Raw genomic sequence first — 20,780 nt, 5'->3', positions numbered from 1 at the left:
GGCGGGGCCACTGGTGCAGAATGATCACCGTGTGTCTCCCAGGCGGGGCCACTGGTGCAGAATGGCCCCTGTGTGTCTCCCAGGCGGGGCCACTGGTGCAGAATGGTGTCTGTGTGTCTCCCAGGTGGGGCTGCTGGTGCAGAATGGTGTCTGTGTGTCTCCCTGGTGGGGCTGCTGGTGCAGAATGGCCCCTGTGTGTCTCCCAGGAGGTGCTGCTGGTGCAGAATGGCCCCTGTGTGTCTCCCAGGAGGTGCTGCTGGTGCAGAATGGCCCCTGTGTGTCTCCCAGGTGGGGCTGCTGGTGCAGAATGGCCCCTGTGTGTCTCCCAGATGGGGCTGCTGGTGCAGAATGGCCCCTGTGTGTCTCCTGGTGGGGCCGCTGGTGCAGAATGATCACCGTGTGTCTCCCAGGCGGGGCCACTGGTGCAGAATGATCACCGTGTGTCTCCCAGGCGGGGCCACTGGTGCAGAATGATCACCGTGTGTCTCCCAGGCGGGGCCACTGGTGCAGAATGATCACCGTGTGTCTCCCAGGCGGGGCCGCTGGTGCAGAATGATCACCGTGTGTCTCCCAGGTGGGGCTGCTGGTGCAGAATGGCCCCTGTGTGTCTCCTGGTGGGGCTGCTGGTGCAGAATGGCCGCTGTGCATGCCTGTGTTTACTGTTACAGGAGTGAGCGCACGACTGATCAACAAGTTGGCTCAGTCTGAATTAATAAAATAGCCACGTCGCTCACCCATTTTTATTCTTTAACTTTTTAAGGATCAACACTAAAACTAGACAACATTGGATGTATAAGCCTAAGGATGCCAAAGAAAGGGTTAATGATACGTAGGCATCTTGAGCAAAGTCCTTGTGGACCCCAGTGGGTTCAGACGAGACGTTCTCTCACAAATACATAAATACACTTGTTGTCGTGCGCTGCAGAGAGAGTGGTGGAACTGGAAGAGAGGAGGAAAACATGTTTTCTTGTTTCTTCCCAACCTCAAGGATGTTGACACATCCCCTTAATTAATAACAGCTGGCATGCTGCCAGCGCAGGCTCAGTGAAGCAAGGACAGCTCTGACGTTTGTGACTTATTGATGCACTTCTATCCTCTCTGTTTACAGATGCAAAAACCTATGAATTCACATCTACCGATCTCTCCATTGAAGTCAAAGGCTAAAGTCTGATGTTCCCTGTTCCAGTAATAAAAAAGCAAAGAACATTTATGTATTTTTACAAAACCAATCCAACGGCTGTCCCAGTACAAGAAAGTATCGAATCTGAAGTGGATTACTTTCACAGTTATTACTGTGCATATAAATTAAATTATTTTGTGGTCCAACATAATAATCCAGGTTTGATATTTGACTGCTTTGACGAACACGATCCAGATGCTGTAATGTTCTTAGTGCTTGGAAATTGTAATGGAATGCATACTATGGATGATATACAAATGGATAAAATATTTTTATGAACAAGGAGTGTTCGGTTTTAATTTGGTTTTAGCATTTATAGATCACAATTAAATTGCATGGTTCTAAAGACCTAGAACAATTCACCCTTATCTTTTAAGAATTCGTAAAATAAATTAGAGATCTTTTGCAACGTGATATTTCCTGGTCATCAGAAATAATCCGTTTGATGACCTGCAAAACGTCCTGTATCTGGGCTCTCTGGGGGAGTATCAGCTGTGTTTCTTTGCCCTGCTCACTTCTACCTTCAGTAAAGCAGGAGGTGTGCGACTGCAGGCTGTGCTGTGTGGGAACGCAGCCCAGCCCGGGCACCCAGTCCACAGGAGAGTCATTTTTAATATTAAAAATTAACCTCCCTTGTTAATTCCTAGCGTGCTGCCGCCAAGTGCCAAAACAGCCCTGTTGTGCTGGTGAGCCTGACGCGGTGGTGTTTGTGCAGCTGCTCCACACGTAGCAGCACATGGCCAGCAGCTGGCTGGGGGGGCAGGGGGTGACAGGCCCTTTAGCTGAGGGGCAAAGTGTGCCCCATGCCAGGGACCAGGGTGTACCGCAGAGTGAAAACGTGATAAGGCCTGGTGAAATCACAGCCTCCTGGGTTAATGTACTAAACCACAGCTAATCAGACACCAAGCAATATCCTGTTGCCTTCAGATAAACCACATATAATAAAAGACTTCTCTACACACAACAGACAGCATTTCAGGTCCCGTTTTAACTTGCTTTGTTTTTTTCAAGAACTTCAGATACAGAGGTTTAGGTATTGATGAACAGCACCGTGTTTTAAACAAACAAACAAACAAAAAATCAGTAAGACTTTAATTTCTCTGTTATAAAGTTTTATCCTGTAGGTTGTATGGGTTATCCAGGTTGGAATAAATACATTTTGACTCACTCAGTGAAAGATTTCATACAATATATTCATTGTGCACCACGTACAGTACCTATTATATCTATTATATTATCTATTATATATCTATTATATCTTCTATCAAATAAACTTTATTTCACAATAAACATCTCACGATAAGTACACACTCATGCAAAGTCTTGCAATTTCTACAATATTACATCTGTTCTAAAAGAAGGCGCTTGTCCTTTATCAATCAATCAGTGCAAGTGGAGGATGGGGCTGGATTTGCACAGTGAAAGAGTCCCTCCAAGCCCTATCACTTGCTGTTGTCCCTGTCGTTTCCCTGTCCCGGCTCTGAAACTGCGGTGTTCAAGTGTTCGTATACCGTATTGATTGTGTTAAAATTAAAGTTAATTTTGAACAACTTCAATCTTTGGTTTGCTTACATTGCTTGTTATTTATCATATGAAATAAACGTCCCCAATGTTTTCAGTAACTTTGTAATGAAAAACGCGGATTTGCACTGTAACTTAAACACAACTTTTTAAATCAGACCCGAGAGCGCCACCTAGTGGTTTTTTTCCTGTCTTGATACACTAATTTAGACTCGGCCACGGCCGCTGGACGGTTTTTCAAATTCAAAGAGCTTTATTGGCAACAACCGATAAGTTACACAGAGTCTCCTTCACCAAGATGGCGCGGAGACTTGCGTGGTGTCACCCTAATTGTCTTCCGGTAGGAAGTGACGTCCCGACTCCTTCAATAATCGAATCTAGGGGGTAAACAGTGGGCTGGGCTGCTTTAGTTCCTCGGGAGTGCAATGTGCTGTGAGCTGGCTTGAAGACGCGGCGATATGAACGCAGACAATTCGAGTCCGGACGTCTTGGTGCCTTTGAAAAATCTCCTTAACTCGGTGCAGTGCATCCGGGAGCGAGTGAGAGGTAGGGGAACCTTGTTTATTTGTTTGTCATACTGGGATATCACCCAGAAGTAGTGTTGGCATGGAGATGTGTTGAGTACAGCAGGCCCGCTTGGTAATGGCACGTTTGAACCCGAAGAAAGGCGCAAGCCGATTAATTTGCGAGCGGTTCATGAACGAAGAACTGCATCTTTGCCACGATCGTTTAGAGGAAGGTCCTTTAGGTTAATGCCATCGTCTCTTTTCTCGGTTTTCACTCGCACATGACGGAGTGTGTCTCGTCGGCAGAGGGCGGTCTGTTCATCACTGCATTGCGAAGGGAGATCTGGGCACAGAAAAAGTTCATGTAACTCAGATAATTGAGGCTCGCCTCGCCACCCTCAAATCGAGCAGCGTGTTTATCTGTAGCAAATGTAAAAAAAACAGGTCTCTTTTGCAGTAGATCCGCCTTTTGAGGGGGAGACGCCCGATGTTTTGTACACGTTTTAGTGAAACTTAGCGAATAGCTGTATCGTTACAGCTTACGATATTTAAACGACTAAGACTTATAAAATAATTCTAATGCTTTAAATGGCATCCACAAAATTCATTACACGTGAATTTCCATTAGGTTAATTTTTCTCTTACTTTCTTTTATGCCTTTTTATTTTATCCCGATTTAGCGGACTTAAGAAAAGCGTGTCACCTTTTAATACAGTGTAAAGGAACAGCCGACGTGATAGTCATTTGTCTGTGAAATAAGAAGTGGTCAGTTTATAATAACAGATAGAAAAATCGATCGAGTGTTATCGTGTTTTCTCCGATTTGTAGGCTGTACACATGATCGATCCAGGGCAAATTTGTAGAGCGAGATTAGGTTTACTCAAGTAGTATCCTTGGGGGTCCTGGAAACTTCTCGAGAGCTAAAATTGAGGCACCCCAGTTGCCTGGCCAGTTCCCACTCTGGACTGTACTGTGTGGTGTCCCTGAAGTCCCCCTTAATTCAGCTGCTGAAGCAGTTCCTCTCCTCCCCCTGACCTGCTGTGTGTCTCCCACACTAATCCGTCAGCTTGTGAAGCACTCTGCGATCCTTTGGAATGGGAAACCCTATATAAACCCTATTTTAATATTATTGTCATGGGATTTCCAAAAAGAGCCCTTCCTACAAATTGTCACACAAACTGTTTTCAAGCATGAAGTGGGGTAATGATGACAGGGTTTCCCCCTGACCACACTGTGCACCCTGTCAGTTGTGGCCCCTTGACCTGAAACCAGCCTGAAACTGTCGGTGTGAGTTGGGGGTGTAACCTGTTGGGCAGCTGGCCGAGACGGTCCCCAGCTGCTCTAAAGACGAACTGGTTTGTGCTGAATTTCCTGCTGGCATGACGGCCATCATGTGGCACAGCACTCGGAGGATTCCGGATCCATGCAGAAAGAGGGGAACGTGTCACGTGGGATGATGATGATGATGCCCGTGGGAAGAGTGCCTTCGGATCGTTTCACTAACGAGCCAGTTAGGGGAGAGCTGAGAAAGCAGGATTATTTAACACTCAAGTGGTTTCATGTAGCCTGGACCTCAAGGCTTGTCAGTTTGCACGCAGTGGGACTTTCTGCTGTGCTTAGTGGGGTTAATTAGTCACTGCAGCCATTCGGCTAATTGACCCATCTCTCTGTCTGTTTCTAGATGGCGAGTCTAAGGAGTCGAATGAAGAGTTTAACCTTCTGCATTTCTGGGACACTTTAGGCTGAGTATTTTTTATGTTTTTCCTTTCCCTGTCCTGATTCCACAGGAAGGCTGTAGCAGAATGGGGGGCCCATTTTAGATTTTTTAACGCCAGATTTTTATCCCTGGGGCCGGTCGGTGTCTGTGACGCGGAGAGGGTTTGAGTTTTCGGTCTGCGTTCGCAGGTCGGGCTTTCAAGGCGGTGTCTCAGGAAGCCACGAAGCTGAGCCTTGCCTTCTCCAAGCCCCCCCTGCCCGGCGCCCAGGTAGGCCGCAGCCTGTTTCTCTCCGTTTCCAGCTCGGCCCGCGGGTGGCCTGCAGCTTGCAGCTCCTTTATCTCCGTGGCATCTGAAGGGTGTCTAGTGCAATTTCTGCGCATGAAGAGCGTAAAACAATCCGTAATCTGTCTAAAATATCGTGGATCTAGATTTTTACTCTCCTCAAGTTGGAGAAAAGCCGGCTGTTAATTGAACACAAACATGCAGGTTTGATTCCAGTTACTAGGTGTCATGTTGGTGTTTGTGATGCATGTGAAGAACACTACATATACTTTCCTTCCTGCTTATTCTCATCCTTTGCTTTCCTGTCTGTCTTCCAAGGATTGCCAGATGCTGGCAGACTGCGTTCAGAAGAGCGCCCTGTCTCTGGCCACGGTCTACTACTGGCTTCCCAAGAGCCAAGGTACAGCCCTGTCGCCCTCAGTGCGGGCTGCGTGTGCGTCGCACCTGCGCGGCTCTCGGTGTGACCCGGCGCTCTCTCCCCAGGGGTCACTCTGCGCCGGACCGTCCGCAATGCCGCCGCGGAGGCGCTGGAGGGCGTGGCACAGCTGGTCGAGATCATCCTGAGCTCCCCCCTGCAGAGGTCACCCCTCGCGCCGACGTTTCGGAATTCAGTTGTTTTTTTTAAACGGAAGTGGTGACGCGGACCTGACTCCCTGTCCCTCCCTGTTCCCCCCCGCCTCTCCACAGCCTGTCCCAGGAGCAGCTGACCTCCACGGGCGGGGTGTGGTCATCGTGTGACCAGGTCGCACACCTGCCCAGAGGTGAGTCGCCCCACCTTGTCCCTCCTCCGCACTCCGCAGCTGGGCCAGCTCAGCAGTTAGCAGTTAATTGATGCGGGGGGCTCATCCAGCCAGGCAGGGTAACAGCGTGTCTGGGGAGCTCTTTCACAACCCCTCTACCCCCTGTTCTCACTTGAAACGTCCAGCTAGTTTCCAGTGACCTCTGGCTCGCGTTAACGCTGCTGATGCTAAAGACGTTCATTGGCTTGACTGGGGACGCATGGATCAGGAACCCTCTCAGTCTTCTCTGTCCAAGCCTTAAAAAGAGAAGCGGGTCAGGAGATGGTCAGGAGCCAGAAATGGGGACCAGTGTGTCAGGGAGTGCGTGCAGACGTTCAGTTCATTATTTGAAAAATATTTCTTTTACCGATGGACTTCGACTAAAGACTTTGATTTCAGCACCTGAACGGTTTGCTGTGTTGCAGGTATGCGAAGCATCAGTGCTGCCTGTGAATCAGTTTGGGCCTGTGCTGTGGTGCTACAGTCTGCTGCATTCACATCCACACTGGGTGGGGGGGGGAGGGGTGACTGTGTAAGAGGTGTTTTTTCTTTTTCTGCAGATGTTCCCAGCGTTTTGGGCACACCAGTGAGTTTTGTTCCATTTTCAATTTTCCGTGCAGACAACCAGGCAGCTGTCCTGTTGGTGATGTCCTCCTCCGCTGGTGTGGTCAAGGATGCCATAGAGGAAATGGAACAGGTGCTTGTCGAGATGGAGGGTTTGCACCGTTAGCTGACAGTGGCGCTGAGAGATTCTAACCCACATATTTTCCTGACGCTCATGCTGTCACTGGGAAAGGGAGACGGCTAAACTAGTATTGTCAGTAGCTGTCTGGTATCCCCCTTGTCTTTCTCTCCGTTAACCTGAGAGATCTTCTCCCTTCTCCCTGCTCCAGGCCCAGGCGGACAATCTGGATCCATTCAGTGATGTTCTGGACGACGAAGAGCTGGACTCCCGGGGAAACCAGGACACATACTGGTCCGAAGAAGACAGGCAGCTGCTGGCCCCCTGCCAGGGCCTGATGAAGGCCTCCAAGGCGTGCCTGAAGAAGCTGTCTGCGGCAGTGAAGGCTCATGGGAAGGTGGACACGCCCGAGAACATCGCTCAGCTGGACGACCTTGCTGACGTGACCAAAGAGATCAGCCCCAGGTGAGCGAATTGAGCTCCCTGTCTGCTTTTGGCTTAATCGGTACGTTGATGCACTTCAGCTTTTTTTAGATTCCCGGATGTTTTATTCCATCTGTCTGAGTCGCGGCAAGTTAGAGTTCGCGACGTCATTTCCAGCTCCTGGGAAGTTGGGGGGTGTGTCGTCCCGCGAGGGCAGGGGAAGCTCGGGCTGTGGCGTGGCTGGAAGGGTAGAGGACAGTGATCCCGGGTCTCTGTCTTGCAGTGTGGACGACCTGGCCCTCAGCCTGTACCCGCCCATGAGCTACAGCGGCGTGCGTCAGAACGTAAGGCTCCTCTCCTGCCGTCTCTCCATGACTGCGAGTCCACTGCTCGCGTGCTGCCTTAGCTGTAATACTGGTAACTGGTTCCCTTCCCGTTTGATGCAGAAAGTTTTCCAAAAGTAAATCTGTGCGGAATCTTTTGCCATCTTTGATATTTTGATGTCCCCTTGTCGGAAAATCGCTTGGCTGTGTGTCCTTGTTTGGTCACACAGAGGAATTGGTAGATTTCTGTGCTGTGTTTTGTCATTCCAGGCGACGAGCCTGGCCTCAGTCTTGAAGAAAGTCCTGGATATTGTGAGGTAGGTGTCTGGATATCAGCCTTCACCTGTCCCTCCCCTGCAGGTGATTAGTCTCTGTATACCTGTCCGTAGGTGGAGATGAGTCTAAAGTGCCAGCCATTTGCTCCGGGGCACTGACATCACTGGGCTCCCTAATCATGCATTTGGCACTTTAGGAATTTGCAGTTGGATTGAGAACTTGTCTTATTCAGATGGTGAATAAGGTAATACCTTGGTATTGGTACACTTTGATATACCTTGAACAAGGTAGTACCTTGCATCTAGAATGACAACACGTGTCCTAGAAGAAAAGAGCAAGTAAAATCCAAGTATTGTGTTATAGGTGTGATCAAGGAGGAAACGTGTCAAAAAGTGGTGTGTCGGGGAGTCATGCTTTTTTAAAATAAAGGAGCACTGTAAAAAAAAAATGCTGATGGCAAGACAAGAGTTTTGTCCGATCTCCAGTGCGAAAAATACCATGTCTTTACAGAACAGTGGTGATAAGAAAGTGTTGTTGTCTCAAAATCTAAATTTTATTTGCAGCACATGTTTTGAGACTGTTTCCTTTATGGTTCGAGACCATTTCAAAGATGATGTAGACTGTTAGTTTCAATTTATATCCCTGACGTTGTGCAACATTTAGCCATGTCGGGTTGTTTTATTGCTAAATGCTGACCGTAGATCAGTACTGCTCTGCCATCGATATTAAACATGTCCAATTTAGCAAATTAATAAGTCTTTAGCAAATAGGATCAGTGAAATCTGCTTGTCAATGAGTCTTTGCTCTGGAACCAGCGAGCTCATTTCCCATCTTCGTTAGTGGGCTGGGAACCCTCTTCACCTGTGCACTGCTGATGCACCCCTGCAGCTGAAGAGGGGTCCCAGTAAGGCGAGTTGTTTTCCTGCAGGTGTGAAATTAGCTCAGCCGGGAGAGTAAATCAGGAGAATGTGCTCTTAGCAAGGCCGATCTCAGTGACTCCCCGAACGGGGCACCTCGTCGCGACGGCTGTTTCGTGTTGCTGCTGCCGGTGGACTCATCTCCTGTTTCTATCTGCCCTCGCCGGTCAGGGCCAGCCACGTGTGCGGCGAGGAGCAGCTGGGCTGGGTCCAGTTCCTGAGCGGAGCCGTCGATCACAACATGCAGAAGGTCAGGGACCTGACGCAGGACTCGGCCTAGCGCAGAGAGGGCCGCACCGCTCACCACTCGGAGCTGCCAGAGCAAGGCCTTTATCCAAGCGTGTGGAGAGACAATACTGCCATCCCTTCTGGACGTTTAAAGCTGTTGAATCTGCTGCAGTTTTACCTTATTATGGCTGTAGTAGTTGTAACATGAGTTCACTCAGCTTAGGGAATACTATGCTACATCGTCATAAATGTTCCCTATTGTGCAGCATGGATCACCCCTGGACATTTGTAGTGAAGCACAGTGAAGGCAAAACCATAGAACACTGTAGCCACTGCAAGGTGAAACCAAAGCACGCGTGTGGTGTGTAAAAATCATGATGCTAAACTTTCGAAAGGGATCTTATACCAGGCGCTTTGCATGTGATGATGATTGTGTTGCCCTGTCAAAGTGTGAAACAGAACAGAATGATGAATGCAGAGCCCAGCAAAGCTCGTCCAGGAGATACTTTTGCCCTCAGGACATAAAACCTTGAGGACGCCCTGCAGCCAGGAAGGCATGACTCGGACTGTGTTAGTGTGTTTGTGTGTCCATCCTTCACTTACCTGTCCTGACTGCTCACTCACCTTCACACATCTGTCATGTGCCAAGTTATTACAGCAGTGAGGGCAGCAGAGGCATGGAAAAGGAAAAGTTCATATACTGTGAAGGCTTTTGCTGCATAGCAGTGAGGATGGCGTTTCTGGGTAGTGCTTTGGACTTGGTTTGCTTTCCCATGTCTAAGCTGCTGCAGCCTTCAGTGACTCGGCCCTGCTGCTGGGTGCAGAGTACAGTGACTTCGCACTGCTATGGTGTGAAGATTACAGTGACTCAGCCCTGCTGCGGTGTGCACATGTCTTTCTGAAAACACTTGGTTCAAGTGCTATCAGCACTTGCATATTGAAATGATTGCAGCTAGGCTTGGCCAGTTTCATGCTTCACAAAAATTGCTTCCCCCAGTTCCAAAGGTTTCCTCCAGTGTGTTTCATTTTTAAACTTGCAGCACGGGTGTTCCACATTAAGACGCAAAAATAAATTCATAAAATGCAGAGGTTTGATTTAATAATTATCACTTTTCCTTAAAAAGGATATCGAATGTTGCTCAAGGTACAGCTGTCATCTATACACAACTAAAGGTGCTTTGTGCTGAAAATTCAATACATAAAAATAAATGGGCTTTTGTCAAATGTTAATTTAAGGAAAATTTAAAAGATGTTTTTTGTTAGAGTGACGTAAAGAGCAATAGTTCAGTGTGGTGTGTTTTAGTAAGACCTGTTGTACACAGCTCCCTGTACCCTATAATGTACCTTCTGATTTCAATCTCACTCTCTGTCTGGTTCCAGTCCTGTCTGGCTTGGGAAGGGATGGGATCGCTGGCTCAGTATATCACATTGTTTCAGTTCAACTGGGTCAGATCTCCCACAGCCTCTCAGTGCGCTTCACACGTAATTAAAAGTGAAAGTCATAGGTTAATGTGCTTGAGCCATAGTCAGTTACATAAAAGAGACGTTTTCAACAGTTTCAGAAGACTGCAGAATTTCATCGTTCCCCGTGTGAACTGGACAGCTTGACCGTGCGACCCGCTCAGTGCTGGACATGGACAGTGGAGCAGCCCCTGACGTGCTGGAAGAGGCTGCAGTTGAAATCAGCCATCAGCACCCTCTGGCCAGCTTCAAAGGGCTCGAAGGGGATCTGGACCCTCAGCCTCCGATTCGGCCCGAGAGCAGGTACCCTGAAAATGCACAGGCACAGGTCAGCACCCCCCACCCAGACGAACGCTAGGCAGACGTGCCCGGTTCTCCTGAAGAGTGAACGTTGGAATTTAAAGCAGTCTTATAAATGACTAGTTCAGCCCCTGGCAAAATTGTTGACACTGGCGTTCAATATACTTTCCCTTCGCGGTAATTAACTTAAATTGACACTGCTTCAGGCCGTAGGTGTGTAACAAACTGCTAATGAGGGAGATGACGACGATGAGGTTTTCCAGAGAGTGTAAAAATAGACACTGATGGCAGGGTGATACTGTGAAGTTGGCTCGGTTCTCGCAGCCAGGTGGAAGATGGCTGTTCTGTTTAGGCCCAGAGGCGTTTAGTCTCATCAGTAATAATGACAGATGACTGGTGATCTAATTAGCACCGATTTGCAATAAATCTCACACTCTCTGACACCCATAAGATGCACATTGCAAATTCAAAATTATTAGTATAGCCCTACACAGTTTTGGTTAAACACAATGTTGGGGTGGAGCAGTGGCTCTGTGGCTAAGGATCTACTCCTGTGGCTGGAAGGTTGCTGGTTCAAATCATGCGGCTGGTAGATGAATCCTACTCTGTTGGGCCCCGGAGCAAGGCCCTGAACCCCAAGTGCTCCAGGGGTGCCGTATAAATGGCTGACCCTGCGCTCTGACCCCAAGATTCTCACTCCCTGTCTGTGTGTCTCATGGGGAGCAAGCTGGGGTATGTAAGAAGACAAATTCCTAATGCAAAAGATTGTATATGGCCACTAAAGCTAAAAGAGAGCATTTTTCTTGACTTAAATTTAAATCTCCAGCCTTCAGGTTTGTAGATGTGCTTTAGTGGAGGCAGACTCCCTGGCAGTGTCCTACAGACTTGATGGCAAGGAGTGTGCGTCCACGATGGAGTGTGGACTTGGTGTCCTTCAGTCCCATCTTCAGAGAATTCCTGGATGTAGAATCTGGAAATCATGGGACATGCTTCCCGGAGTGCCCATTGCCCAGGAGTTACGGGACGGTAGATGGTTGCTCTTACCCGGTTTCTTGAGGGCATTTTAGAAGCCCGGGCCCTGTCAAGGTAACGGTACAGTCTTTGAGAGTTTCTGCAGTCATGTTCTCAACAACCAGCTCGGCAACCATTTCACCAAACAGGACTGGAGGACCTGTTGTCTGGAAGTACAAGCAAACAAACAAGAAGAAATAATCCAGTTCTTACTCTACTAGACACTGAACAGTTTACACAGGGGTGTAACCATCCTACAGTGGCTGAGGAAACGTCTGGTTTAAAACGGGCAAAGTATAAACTTCCACCCAAACTCTTCCCAATCAGCTGATCATCATCAGCCTCTTCATCAACAGATGAAGACATCGAATCTGGAGGATCTTGCTGTTGGTTCAGTGGAATGTCACTACTATGTTTGAAAAAAGCGGGACTTTTTCTGAAGTCTATTTAACATGTGCTTTTTTTTCCGTGGGCTGACTGAACAGGAGCTTAGATTTTTAGAAAAATGCCTTCACCGTTAGTTTATTATTTTTTTTAAATTACTTTAAATTCTCCTGGAACCGACGTCAAACTCTGTTCCTGGGGTGGCCTTCTGCTTTCCAGTTTTTGTTCCAACCAGAATAGTCAAACGATTAACTGATTTTTTTTTTTTTTTTTTTTTTTTTTTTTACGAGGCATATATAGAATGTTTCTTAATGTCTTTTGCAGTTCATTACCAGACATTCACTATCACAGTTACCTATCAATCACACTGGAGCCATGGCAGACGTATAGCAATTATTAATGATACATTTTCGTATTTTCAGGGATGTAGGCCGATGAGGATGTGCGTGTTTGTGAAAGGTGTAGCAGGTTTGCCTTCAACGCTTTCACATGCCTCTCCTCTGAGCAGGTTATTGATTTGCAAGCCTGGAGCAGGAGTGTCTCTGTGGCCCTGGGCCTCAGTTCTAAGCACCAGAGGAACTTGGGGGGGGGGGGGGGGGGCTGAAAATGATCTGTTCAACTGATCCATGTGTGTTGCAGTACCAAATCACTTTTAGCTATTAGGCATCAGGACAGAGTTGGGCAGTAACATCAATCCCTTTCCGAAAGACGTTGAGTAGCCTGTCTTACTAGATGAAAAGACAGCCAGGCAGGGCTTTGACATACTTTCAGGCTGAGAGTGGGTCTGGACAGGAACATGTTCTTGGAAGTGAAGAACCCTCTGTTGTTCCAGGGCAAGTGGGTCAGGGCCTCCACCCTCATGATTTTGTTCTCCAGCACATGACCTTCGTACTTGGAGTAGGGGATCAGGATTGGAATCGTTATCTCTGAGAGAACAAAGGCAGAAATCAAGTCAACATCTCCCCTCCTGGCGTTTTGGAGTATGTTCCTCTGGATCATGATCACGTTGGCATAACTCGATTAAGTGGGGCAAACATTTTACCTCCAGCTTAGGCAGCTATTTATGTGTCAGCTGTCTATTATTTCCCTGACAGTCTCACACAGACTTTGGGTGAAATGATTCCTTATTTGGAATAATGGATAAGGGCAGAGTGGTGGCTCTGTGGCTAAGGATCTGCACCTGTGGCTGGAAGGTTGCCGGTCCAAATCCTGAGACTGGCAGAGGATCCTACTCTGTTGGGCCCCGAGCAAGGCCCTTCACCCCAACTGCTCCAGGGGTGCCGTATAAATGGCTGACCCTGTGGTCTGACCCCCAAGCTTCTCTCATTGTCTGTGTGTCTCATGGAGAGCAAGCTGGGGTATGTGAAAAGACAAATTCCTAATGCAAGAAATTGCATATGGGTGATAAAGTGATCTCTCTTATAAACCTGTTTGCTCCTAATTTGTGACTAATTTCTAAGGCACTAGGTGATCTACTGTCTCCACTGGACCTTTGTCTGGGGTCTCCAGTTTATAGCTCTTTTCAAACTTATGGTGGTGCTGGCAAGTGTCCAACACTGCAGCCTGTTTCTCTCTGGATCGGAAGAAAGTCTCATGTAATTCTGCATTAACTGTGGGTGTGTTGATAACCTAACAGTGTTAACGGTTCAGTGTCGAGACTGAACAGGACCGTAAATCCCTAGACGGAACCCTACACCATGTGATCACCTTTCTGTGGCTGCACCTCCACGTCCCTGTTCTCGCTCCAGAAGTCCTCCGCACAAACCCCATTGTAGCAGATGGAGTCGGCGTTGATGTTGACCGTCATCTTCCGGGTGACCGTGCTGTTGCTGTGCACGATCAGCCTGAGGCTGATGTCCTGCCCCCTGACGGGGGCGCTCTGCTCCTCGATCTTGAGAGTGATCTCCGGCTGCTCTGGGGCAGTGGGTGGTCGCACCCCTCCGGTGACATGGCCTTTACTCACTGCCAGTGTGTAGACCTCCCTCTCCTTTGCACTGCCTGCACAGTACAGAATACAGCCATTGACAAAGAGCACTGGTGAATCAAGAAAACTTGCAAGGTCGACTGTGCAGTTTTCAGTACCAAACTACTGTGTACACAAGGTGTTCAAGTCTGGACTTGCGACAGTATGACGCAGAGTGGAAGGAAGTCTTCTGTACTGCTTTGGGATTGGAAAAGGACTTGTATGGAATATTTTTATGGACATTAACTTAGTCTGAATAAAGATGAATGTTGGCTACCCATCGCATCGTCTGCATACCTTCTGGGTATTTGTAGCTGCTGGTGATGTCCATTCGCGTGTCACTGCCCACGGCCTTGGTGCTGATATTCTTGCCCACAGATTGAGTGTCAGTACTCATTTTCGTCTTGGTTCCATCAGATTCCACGTACCAGACCACGATGTCTGCGTTGACCTCGGCGAACACGAAGGGCACGTCGTATTTGTGCTCCGTGTGCCCCTCCAGGATGGCCTTCACTGGGGCCGGACCGCAGCAGAACGCTCCTGGGACAAGGAGGAGACACCTGGGTCTTCAGCTGGACAGAACATTTCGTCTACAAGTCGTGCAACTACTGGCCGTTAGCTGTACCTTCACTCCTCTCCTGAGGCGTCGGGTCCAGAACCTGCCAGCCACCGAAGTCTCCCTGGAGATCAGGGCGGCGCATCCACGACTCCACCCAGACGTGGAAGTTCCTGCAGAACCACAGCAGTTAGATTACAAACCCTCTCTCTCTGGACATCGCTCCTTTCAGAGGCTGCGACACTCACCAGACAGACTCATTTTGCTTTTTGGCGTTGCCGCGGTACATATCGATGGTCAGGTTCCCATCCGAGTCGTGGGCAGAATCGAAGTTGCTGACCACTCGAGTTGGGATTCCCAAGCACCTCATCACTGTGATGGAGAGAGAAGAAGCCACACTGAAGAAGACAGGGGTGTGGCAAACAGATCTTGAAGCTTTGTTCAAGTTTAAGCAAGATGTTTGCAGTCCAGGATAACTCAGATTAGCAGGAGTCGCACAGTTTATAAATCAGTGTGACACACTATGGACTGTAGTGTGTCTACGGTCCATAGTGATTTGCATGTCTTTATGCCTGCGTGAGGTCTGCAGCGCTCAGACGAGCCCTCAGGGCAGCAGGTCACCTGTGCACATGACGGCAGCGAAGACCCAGCACTGGCCGTACTTCACCGGCTGCCCTCCGGACTTGTGCCACTTCCTCAGGATCGACACGCTGTCACTCCAGCTCGTGGGCTTGACACCATCTTTGTAGTCGTCGTCCCACTTGCCCATGAGCACGCCATTGTCATCGTTTGAGTTAATCTGGGGGGGGTGGGGGGTGGGAAGGTGCAAAGGTTTCAGTCTAGTCATCTGGAGATGTGGTGCTGATTTTCTGCAGCATCGTGATTTAGTGTCTGTCTGGAGTGTGGCGAGTTAAATTCAAATATCCATTGGTTGAAACAAGTATAGTGAAACAGTATAATTTCACAGTTCCTCAAGCTCCATTGAGTTTTCAGTGACGACATGGACTTCCATGCCCAAGCCCTCAAAATGTACTCTATTTTCATTAACAGAGGATACCCCATCCGTGTTGTTGACAGGGCCTTCTCCTGAGCTAGCCCATGGATCATCAACTCAATTAGGAAGTCCCGGCCTCACAATTGCATTCCATTGGTGTTTCCCTACCGCCCTAACACCCTGGACCATAAATGACTTCCCCATCTCACAGGATGATCCCTCCACTGGTACCCTTTTTTCTGAGTTCCCCATCATCGCCCATCACAGACCACCTAATCTGTGTAAACCTTCTTGTTCACAGTTTCCTTGACCGCCCTCAGCAGTCATCCACACCAGGCACTTTCACCCTGCAACAGGACTCACTGCATCACCTGTAAATATACATCCAATCCCACACACATTCAAGGGCAGGCCCCTCTGGACAATTCCGGATCACTCAGATGACATATCTCAGCAGCCTTATTTACTGCATCTCTTGCAGTAAATGCCCAGCTATCTACATTGGTGAAACAGGATTGAGACTAGGACACCATTTCAGGGCTGTGGGGATCTAGATCTCTCCAACCCATAGTTTCCCATTTCACCTCTAATGGCCTCCATCTGATCTCTCTGTCTGCAGTCTCACAGAGGGGTTTTGGAACTCCTACCGCAGAAAGACATCTGAAACCAAAATTATCCTGAAACTCAACGACAGACTTGTTTCCTTCTAATCCTCTCTATTCATTTGCAGGTTTTGACTTCAAACCTCTCTTCACCTCTCTCGACTTCGCACCACCTGAGTGCCCACTCTGCTTCTCTCCTGATCCCGCCCCCTCTCCACTCCCGGCTTTTGTTCTTCCATGCTTTATCAAGTGCCAGTTTTCCTCTCTCCATCACACCTGAAGTAGGCTCCACAGACGAAACATTGTCTCCTCTTTTCAGCATGGAATAAACCTGTACTTGTTCCTGAACAGTATAATACCATCTATATCTTGTTTCAGACACAAGGTGCTGATACACCTCTCCTGCTCTGTACTTTGACATTAAAATGCATTTCTCTGTTGCTCAAAAAAGAGAAAGTGAAACACATGACACAGTGGATACGCACCATGGCACTGACGATTCTGCTGACGTAGATGGGGTTGCACCGCGCAGAGCAGTCCTCCCCAGGGTCTCTCTTGAATTTGGGACTGGCATTCAGCATCCACAGACAGATCTCCATGACGTCCTCCTCAAACTAAAGAGACGCTCCTCGTTAACCCAGGGCAGAGCAGCCATGAGGCAACAAGAGTTGCAGAACACAGACCGGCACGGGGGGGGTCTATAGACTCGGCGAGATGCAAACACAGCCCCCACCCCCACACGCTGTTCCCATGGGCACCAGTGAAGCATTTCAACTGCCTCCTGGATCCCGTCCTGGAAATGTACATCTTTGAGCTGCAGTTCAGGTCTTTACCTGTCCGAAGGTCCAGGGAATGCCATGGATGTAGTCACGTGTTCCTCTAAACACCCGTCCAGAATCATTCATGACGTACTCCTGTCTCTCATCCTCCTTGGGCAGGTAGACCCAGTCCTCTGCAGCAGGGGAGACAGCAGTGGCTGTGCTAACGTGTTATACCTTCACACACTCCACTGTCTCATTGATGTATGTCTACGAGTCTGCATTTTTTAGCATCAGACATGCCCTCAAACGTATCTTTGCACAGCTCTGTTTCTAGTAGAAAAATATTAATAATCTGCTCATTATTAAACAAGGCCTTAACATCACATCTGCTGAGTATTTAACCAAATCAGTCAAGCAAGGTTTACAGGTGATACCGCAGGGCAGTTAAGACAGGAGTATGAAAATAGGGGCGCTGTAGCACCACTCTCTCTCAGTCTTACCTGAGCACCAGGGGTTAAACAGCACAATGAGGTTCCCTATGGTGTGGTTCTGGACAGGGGTGGTGCCAGTCTGTAAGGACAGGGAGTATTTTCCAATACTGGCATCAGGAGGGCTGGTGATCTTCAGGGTCACAGTGTTCTGAGATGTCTTCTGGATGGTGGCACCCCACGACTTACTCTTCACCACGCTGGGCACCCCGAACGCTGACCTCGTCCCTGCAGAGTCAGAGGCCTTGGGGCCTGGAACACAGAGACACTGGATTAGAGCCGCCCACTGCTGTGGACTTCAAATACTGTTTGCATGGGCCTGGCAGACACTGTGAAACCAGTGGGTGCTAAATCTCTCACACCGAGCTGGGTGATCAATGTTGTTACATGTTTCCACAACAAGGCATTAAAAGCTTTGGAACAGTACCTAATGAATACCTCCTGAAGCCACCTCAAGGTCTTCTAGGTCTACTCTGCTTTAAGTTAAAAATGAGGTATAAGAGCTCAATCTGACTAACCAGTACAGAAGGCAAACTAGATAGTGCACAAGTGGGCAGTTTCTTTCCATGACAAGGAGATTTGCTTTAGAGCATTTACTTAAGCAATTAAGACACCCAATCACTTGTGGGACCAAAGTATTGGGCAAAAGGACTCGGTGTTGTCCAGCTGCTGGGATATCGAGGTAGCAGCGCTCGTACCTGTTTCCACAGTGAGCTGCAGGGTGTCCGCCCCCTGCCGAAATTCCCTGTTAAAGGACACGGAGAGGAGGAAGTCCTGCCCTCGTCTCACTATGAGCCTGTCCTTGGAGAACCTGTTGGTGTGGTGAGCGCTGTTGTTCACATCGCAGTGGAAGTCCTTCTGAGTCACAGCTGCAGGGGGAGATGAGAGACTCCAAATCACTCTCTCTGGGTTCGGCCCGGCAGCAGTCACAGCAGGGCAGAAGGCCACAGCCTTTTTATCATAGTGGCTAAGTGCTCCCGAGTTAAACGTTTTATAACTCAGTGTAAGAGGACCTCTCCACTCAATTTGTGTTTTTGAGGGCTGAATAAGGGCATTTTTAACACACTCCTGATATAGGTGTGGCAGAAATTTAACCTAAGGACATATTAAAATCCTGAGTTCTTTACTTAGTCTACAAAATACTTTTTAGTAGTCTTAGATGGCACATAATTCCACTGGCAATTTCCTCGTTAGGACAAAATGTTCCAATTTAAGTATAGAAAGAACAGGCCTGGATCAGGGCTTAAATTGAAGTTAAACACCTAGAGATCACAATTAGAGTAATCTCTAGAGTTAGGCTGTTCAGCACCCAGGTTGAGGTGACCAAAGATCTTCAAAATCAGCAGAACCCAGGGAAACACATACAAAACACAATCGTGAGTTCCAAATACTCTTATTTAGAGTACGGGGAAAGTACAAACAAAACAGAAACCAAACCAAAACATCTCCTAAGCCAGTGACTAATATAATAAGGTAGCTAAGATGCTAACTGGCTTCCAAATCAACAGGGCTCACTCTCAGAATTCCAAAACATGCTCTCAAGGCTCTTGAAGACTCTTCCACAACTCACAGATTTCTTTATCCCTTGGTTAGACACATCCCTTCCCCCTTCCCACTGGTGAATTTTCACCATATAGGATCTATCCTCTGTACTCCAGAAAGCAGATGCAACATAACCTGCTCAGGAACACCTAGCTTCCTCCTTTTTAAACTGTCACCTGACCAATTGTCTTCCAGCAACTGGTCAGGTGACTGAGGGCGGCAGCTCATTGCCCTCTGCGTTTTGGGGAATGTAGTTCAGACAATATTTATGCCTAGACTTACTACCCTCATACAACTGCATAAAGAAATATTGGTAATGAATTTGACCCTGTTCTGAACTTGTAATCAATAAACAAGTAAGGATTAAAGAGCTATATGTTAAATCTAAATAATGAAGTTGTTGATATTGTTTAAAGAAGATGTGATAATAACACTGACTTCAATTGAACCTCCAAAGACAGTTGGAAATCTGAGTCTTTAGGACCCTTTAGGAATTTTCTCATGATTAGCAGATTGCAGCCAGTTTCCTAACAACCTGTGATGAGTGATTAAAATCTGTCAGCTCCCACGCCTGTCTAGCCCATTCATTGAGGGAAGTAGGCAGCACTGAAAGCAGGCTCATTAGCAATGTTTTCTATTCAGGGTCCTTAAAAAACTTGTTAAACAGGATGGCTTTCAGACTTTAGATGTTTTGTGTATCTGTTTTGTTGGTTTCAGGAGACAGAGCTCTATGATGACAGTAGGTGGCTGGAAAACTCTCCCAAAGAGTCAGTTAATTATTTATTACCATTTAAAGACCTAGTTTAACCCTTTTATTACTTCAGGAGGGCTTTAAACTGGTTTACAGGAAATCTGCTCCAGCTGTCCTTGTCTGCTGTCATGAAGTCAGTCAGTATTAGAGATGGGAGGAAATGCTGTGACTCCATTTCAAACCGTCTTTTGCAGTCCTTCTGTGCCGTGTGAGCTCTATACCTTTATCCAGAACTCACCTTTCACCTTTTTTTAAAAGAGATGGAGATGCTGACCCCTAGTCAAAACTGCAGCCTGCATTGTCTCCCCGCTCTCCTCTCCCTCTGACACTTACAGAACACGTGTGCCCATTGCACAGATTGCAACATTGTAAGATACCAAGACTAACCAATAGAGAAATGGACTAAACTGTCTTGAAATGTTTCAATCAATATTTCATTGATGACTCACCCAGAGCCATGGTGCACAAGCTCATAGCCTTCTTAGTCTTCCTCCAGACTCGACCTCAACAATCAGCTGCTTCGTTCAGGAGCGAGATGCTCCTCTCAGTGTGTGGGGTTCTATTTATCTCGTGAAGCCCAGCCCCTCTCACATTGCTGGGCAGTCAGCATCCAGGAAAGGATACTGCAAAGCCACCACACAGGTTTGATTGAATTCCAAAGGAACCTGCTCATGAATGAACTAATTAACAGTTGCTGTAAAGGCTCTATGATTTTAACTCACATTATCCTTGTGTCACAGGTGTCAAGCTCAATAAATATCACAATATAATTTTGTTTATTTAGTGGTCTGTGAAAATGTAATTTAAACATTGCAATCAAGAGCAATAATATGTTATTCCACTCCACAAAAATCAAAGTAAATCATAGTTATAAGAATAAGGAACAAGTTATAGGTTTATTCCCTGCTGAAAAGAGAAAGAAACACATTTCAGCTGTGGAGCCTTCTTCGCGTGTGAGAAAGACAGGGCAGACAGCAAAGATTAAAGAGCACATGAGAACAAAAGCTGGGAGAGAGGAGGAGAAGGGAGCAGGGGAGAGGCAGAGAGGCCACTCAGGTGGTGCCAAGTGAAGAGGGGTGAAGAGAGGGCTGAAGTCGAAACCTGCATGTGAATAGATATGATTACACAAAAA

General features: G+C 47.7%; 2 protein-coding genes across 2 annotated transcripts; one reads left to right on the top strand and one right to left on the bottom strand.

The window, feature by feature from the left end:
- Positions 1-3,069: 3,069 nt before the first annotated feature.
- ccndbp1 (cyclin D-type binding-protein 1) lies at positions 3,070-9,921 on the top strand. Its single transcript, XM_088607815.1, has 11 exons — positions 3,070-3,247; positions 4,889-4,948; positions 5,113-5,192; positions 5,526-5,607; positions 5,691-5,787; positions 5,895-5,968; positions 6,607-6,683; positions 6,880-7,133; positions 7,375-7,435; positions 7,685-7,731; positions 8,779-9,921. The coding sequence occupies exons 1-11, from the start codon at positions 3,160-3,162 to the stop codon at positions 8,885-8,887; spliced, it is 1,029 nt and encodes a 342-aa protein (XP_088463941.1). The 5' UTR covers positions 3,070-3,159; the 3' UTR covers positions 8,888-9,921.
- LOC148648395 (protein-glutamine gamma-glutamyltransferase 5-like) lies at positions 9,913-20,231 on the bottom strand. The gene is made up of 13 exons (XM_088607813.1): positions 20,098-20,231; positions 18,054-18,224; positions 17,368-17,607; positions 16,940-17,058; positions 16,592-16,720; positions 15,132-15,309; positions 14,759-14,882; positions 14,580-14,683; positions 14,252-14,494; positions 13,699-13,989; positions 12,757-12,917; positions 11,641-11,774; positions 9,913-10,604 (listed from the first exon to the last, which is right to left on the bottom strand). The coding sequence occupies exons 1-13, from the start codon at positions 20,120-20,122 to the stop codon at positions 10,457-10,459; spliced, it is 2,067 nt and encodes a 688-aa protein (XP_088463939.1). The 5' UTR covers positions 20,123-20,231; the 3' UTR covers positions 9,913-10,456.
- Between the last annotated feature and the right edge of the window lie 549 nt (positions 20,232-20,780).

Source organism: Lepisosteus platostomus, chromosome 15, assembly GCF_059453375.1.
Source record: "Lepisosteus platostomus isolate fLepPlt1 chromosome 15, fLepPlt1.hap1, whole genome shotgun sequence".
Taxonomy (NCBI): Eukaryota; Metazoa; Chordata; class Actinopteri; order Semionotiformes; family Lepisosteidae; genus Lepisosteus; species Lepisosteus platostomus.
This window is presented reverse-complemented; position numbering and strand designations above follow the sequence as displayed.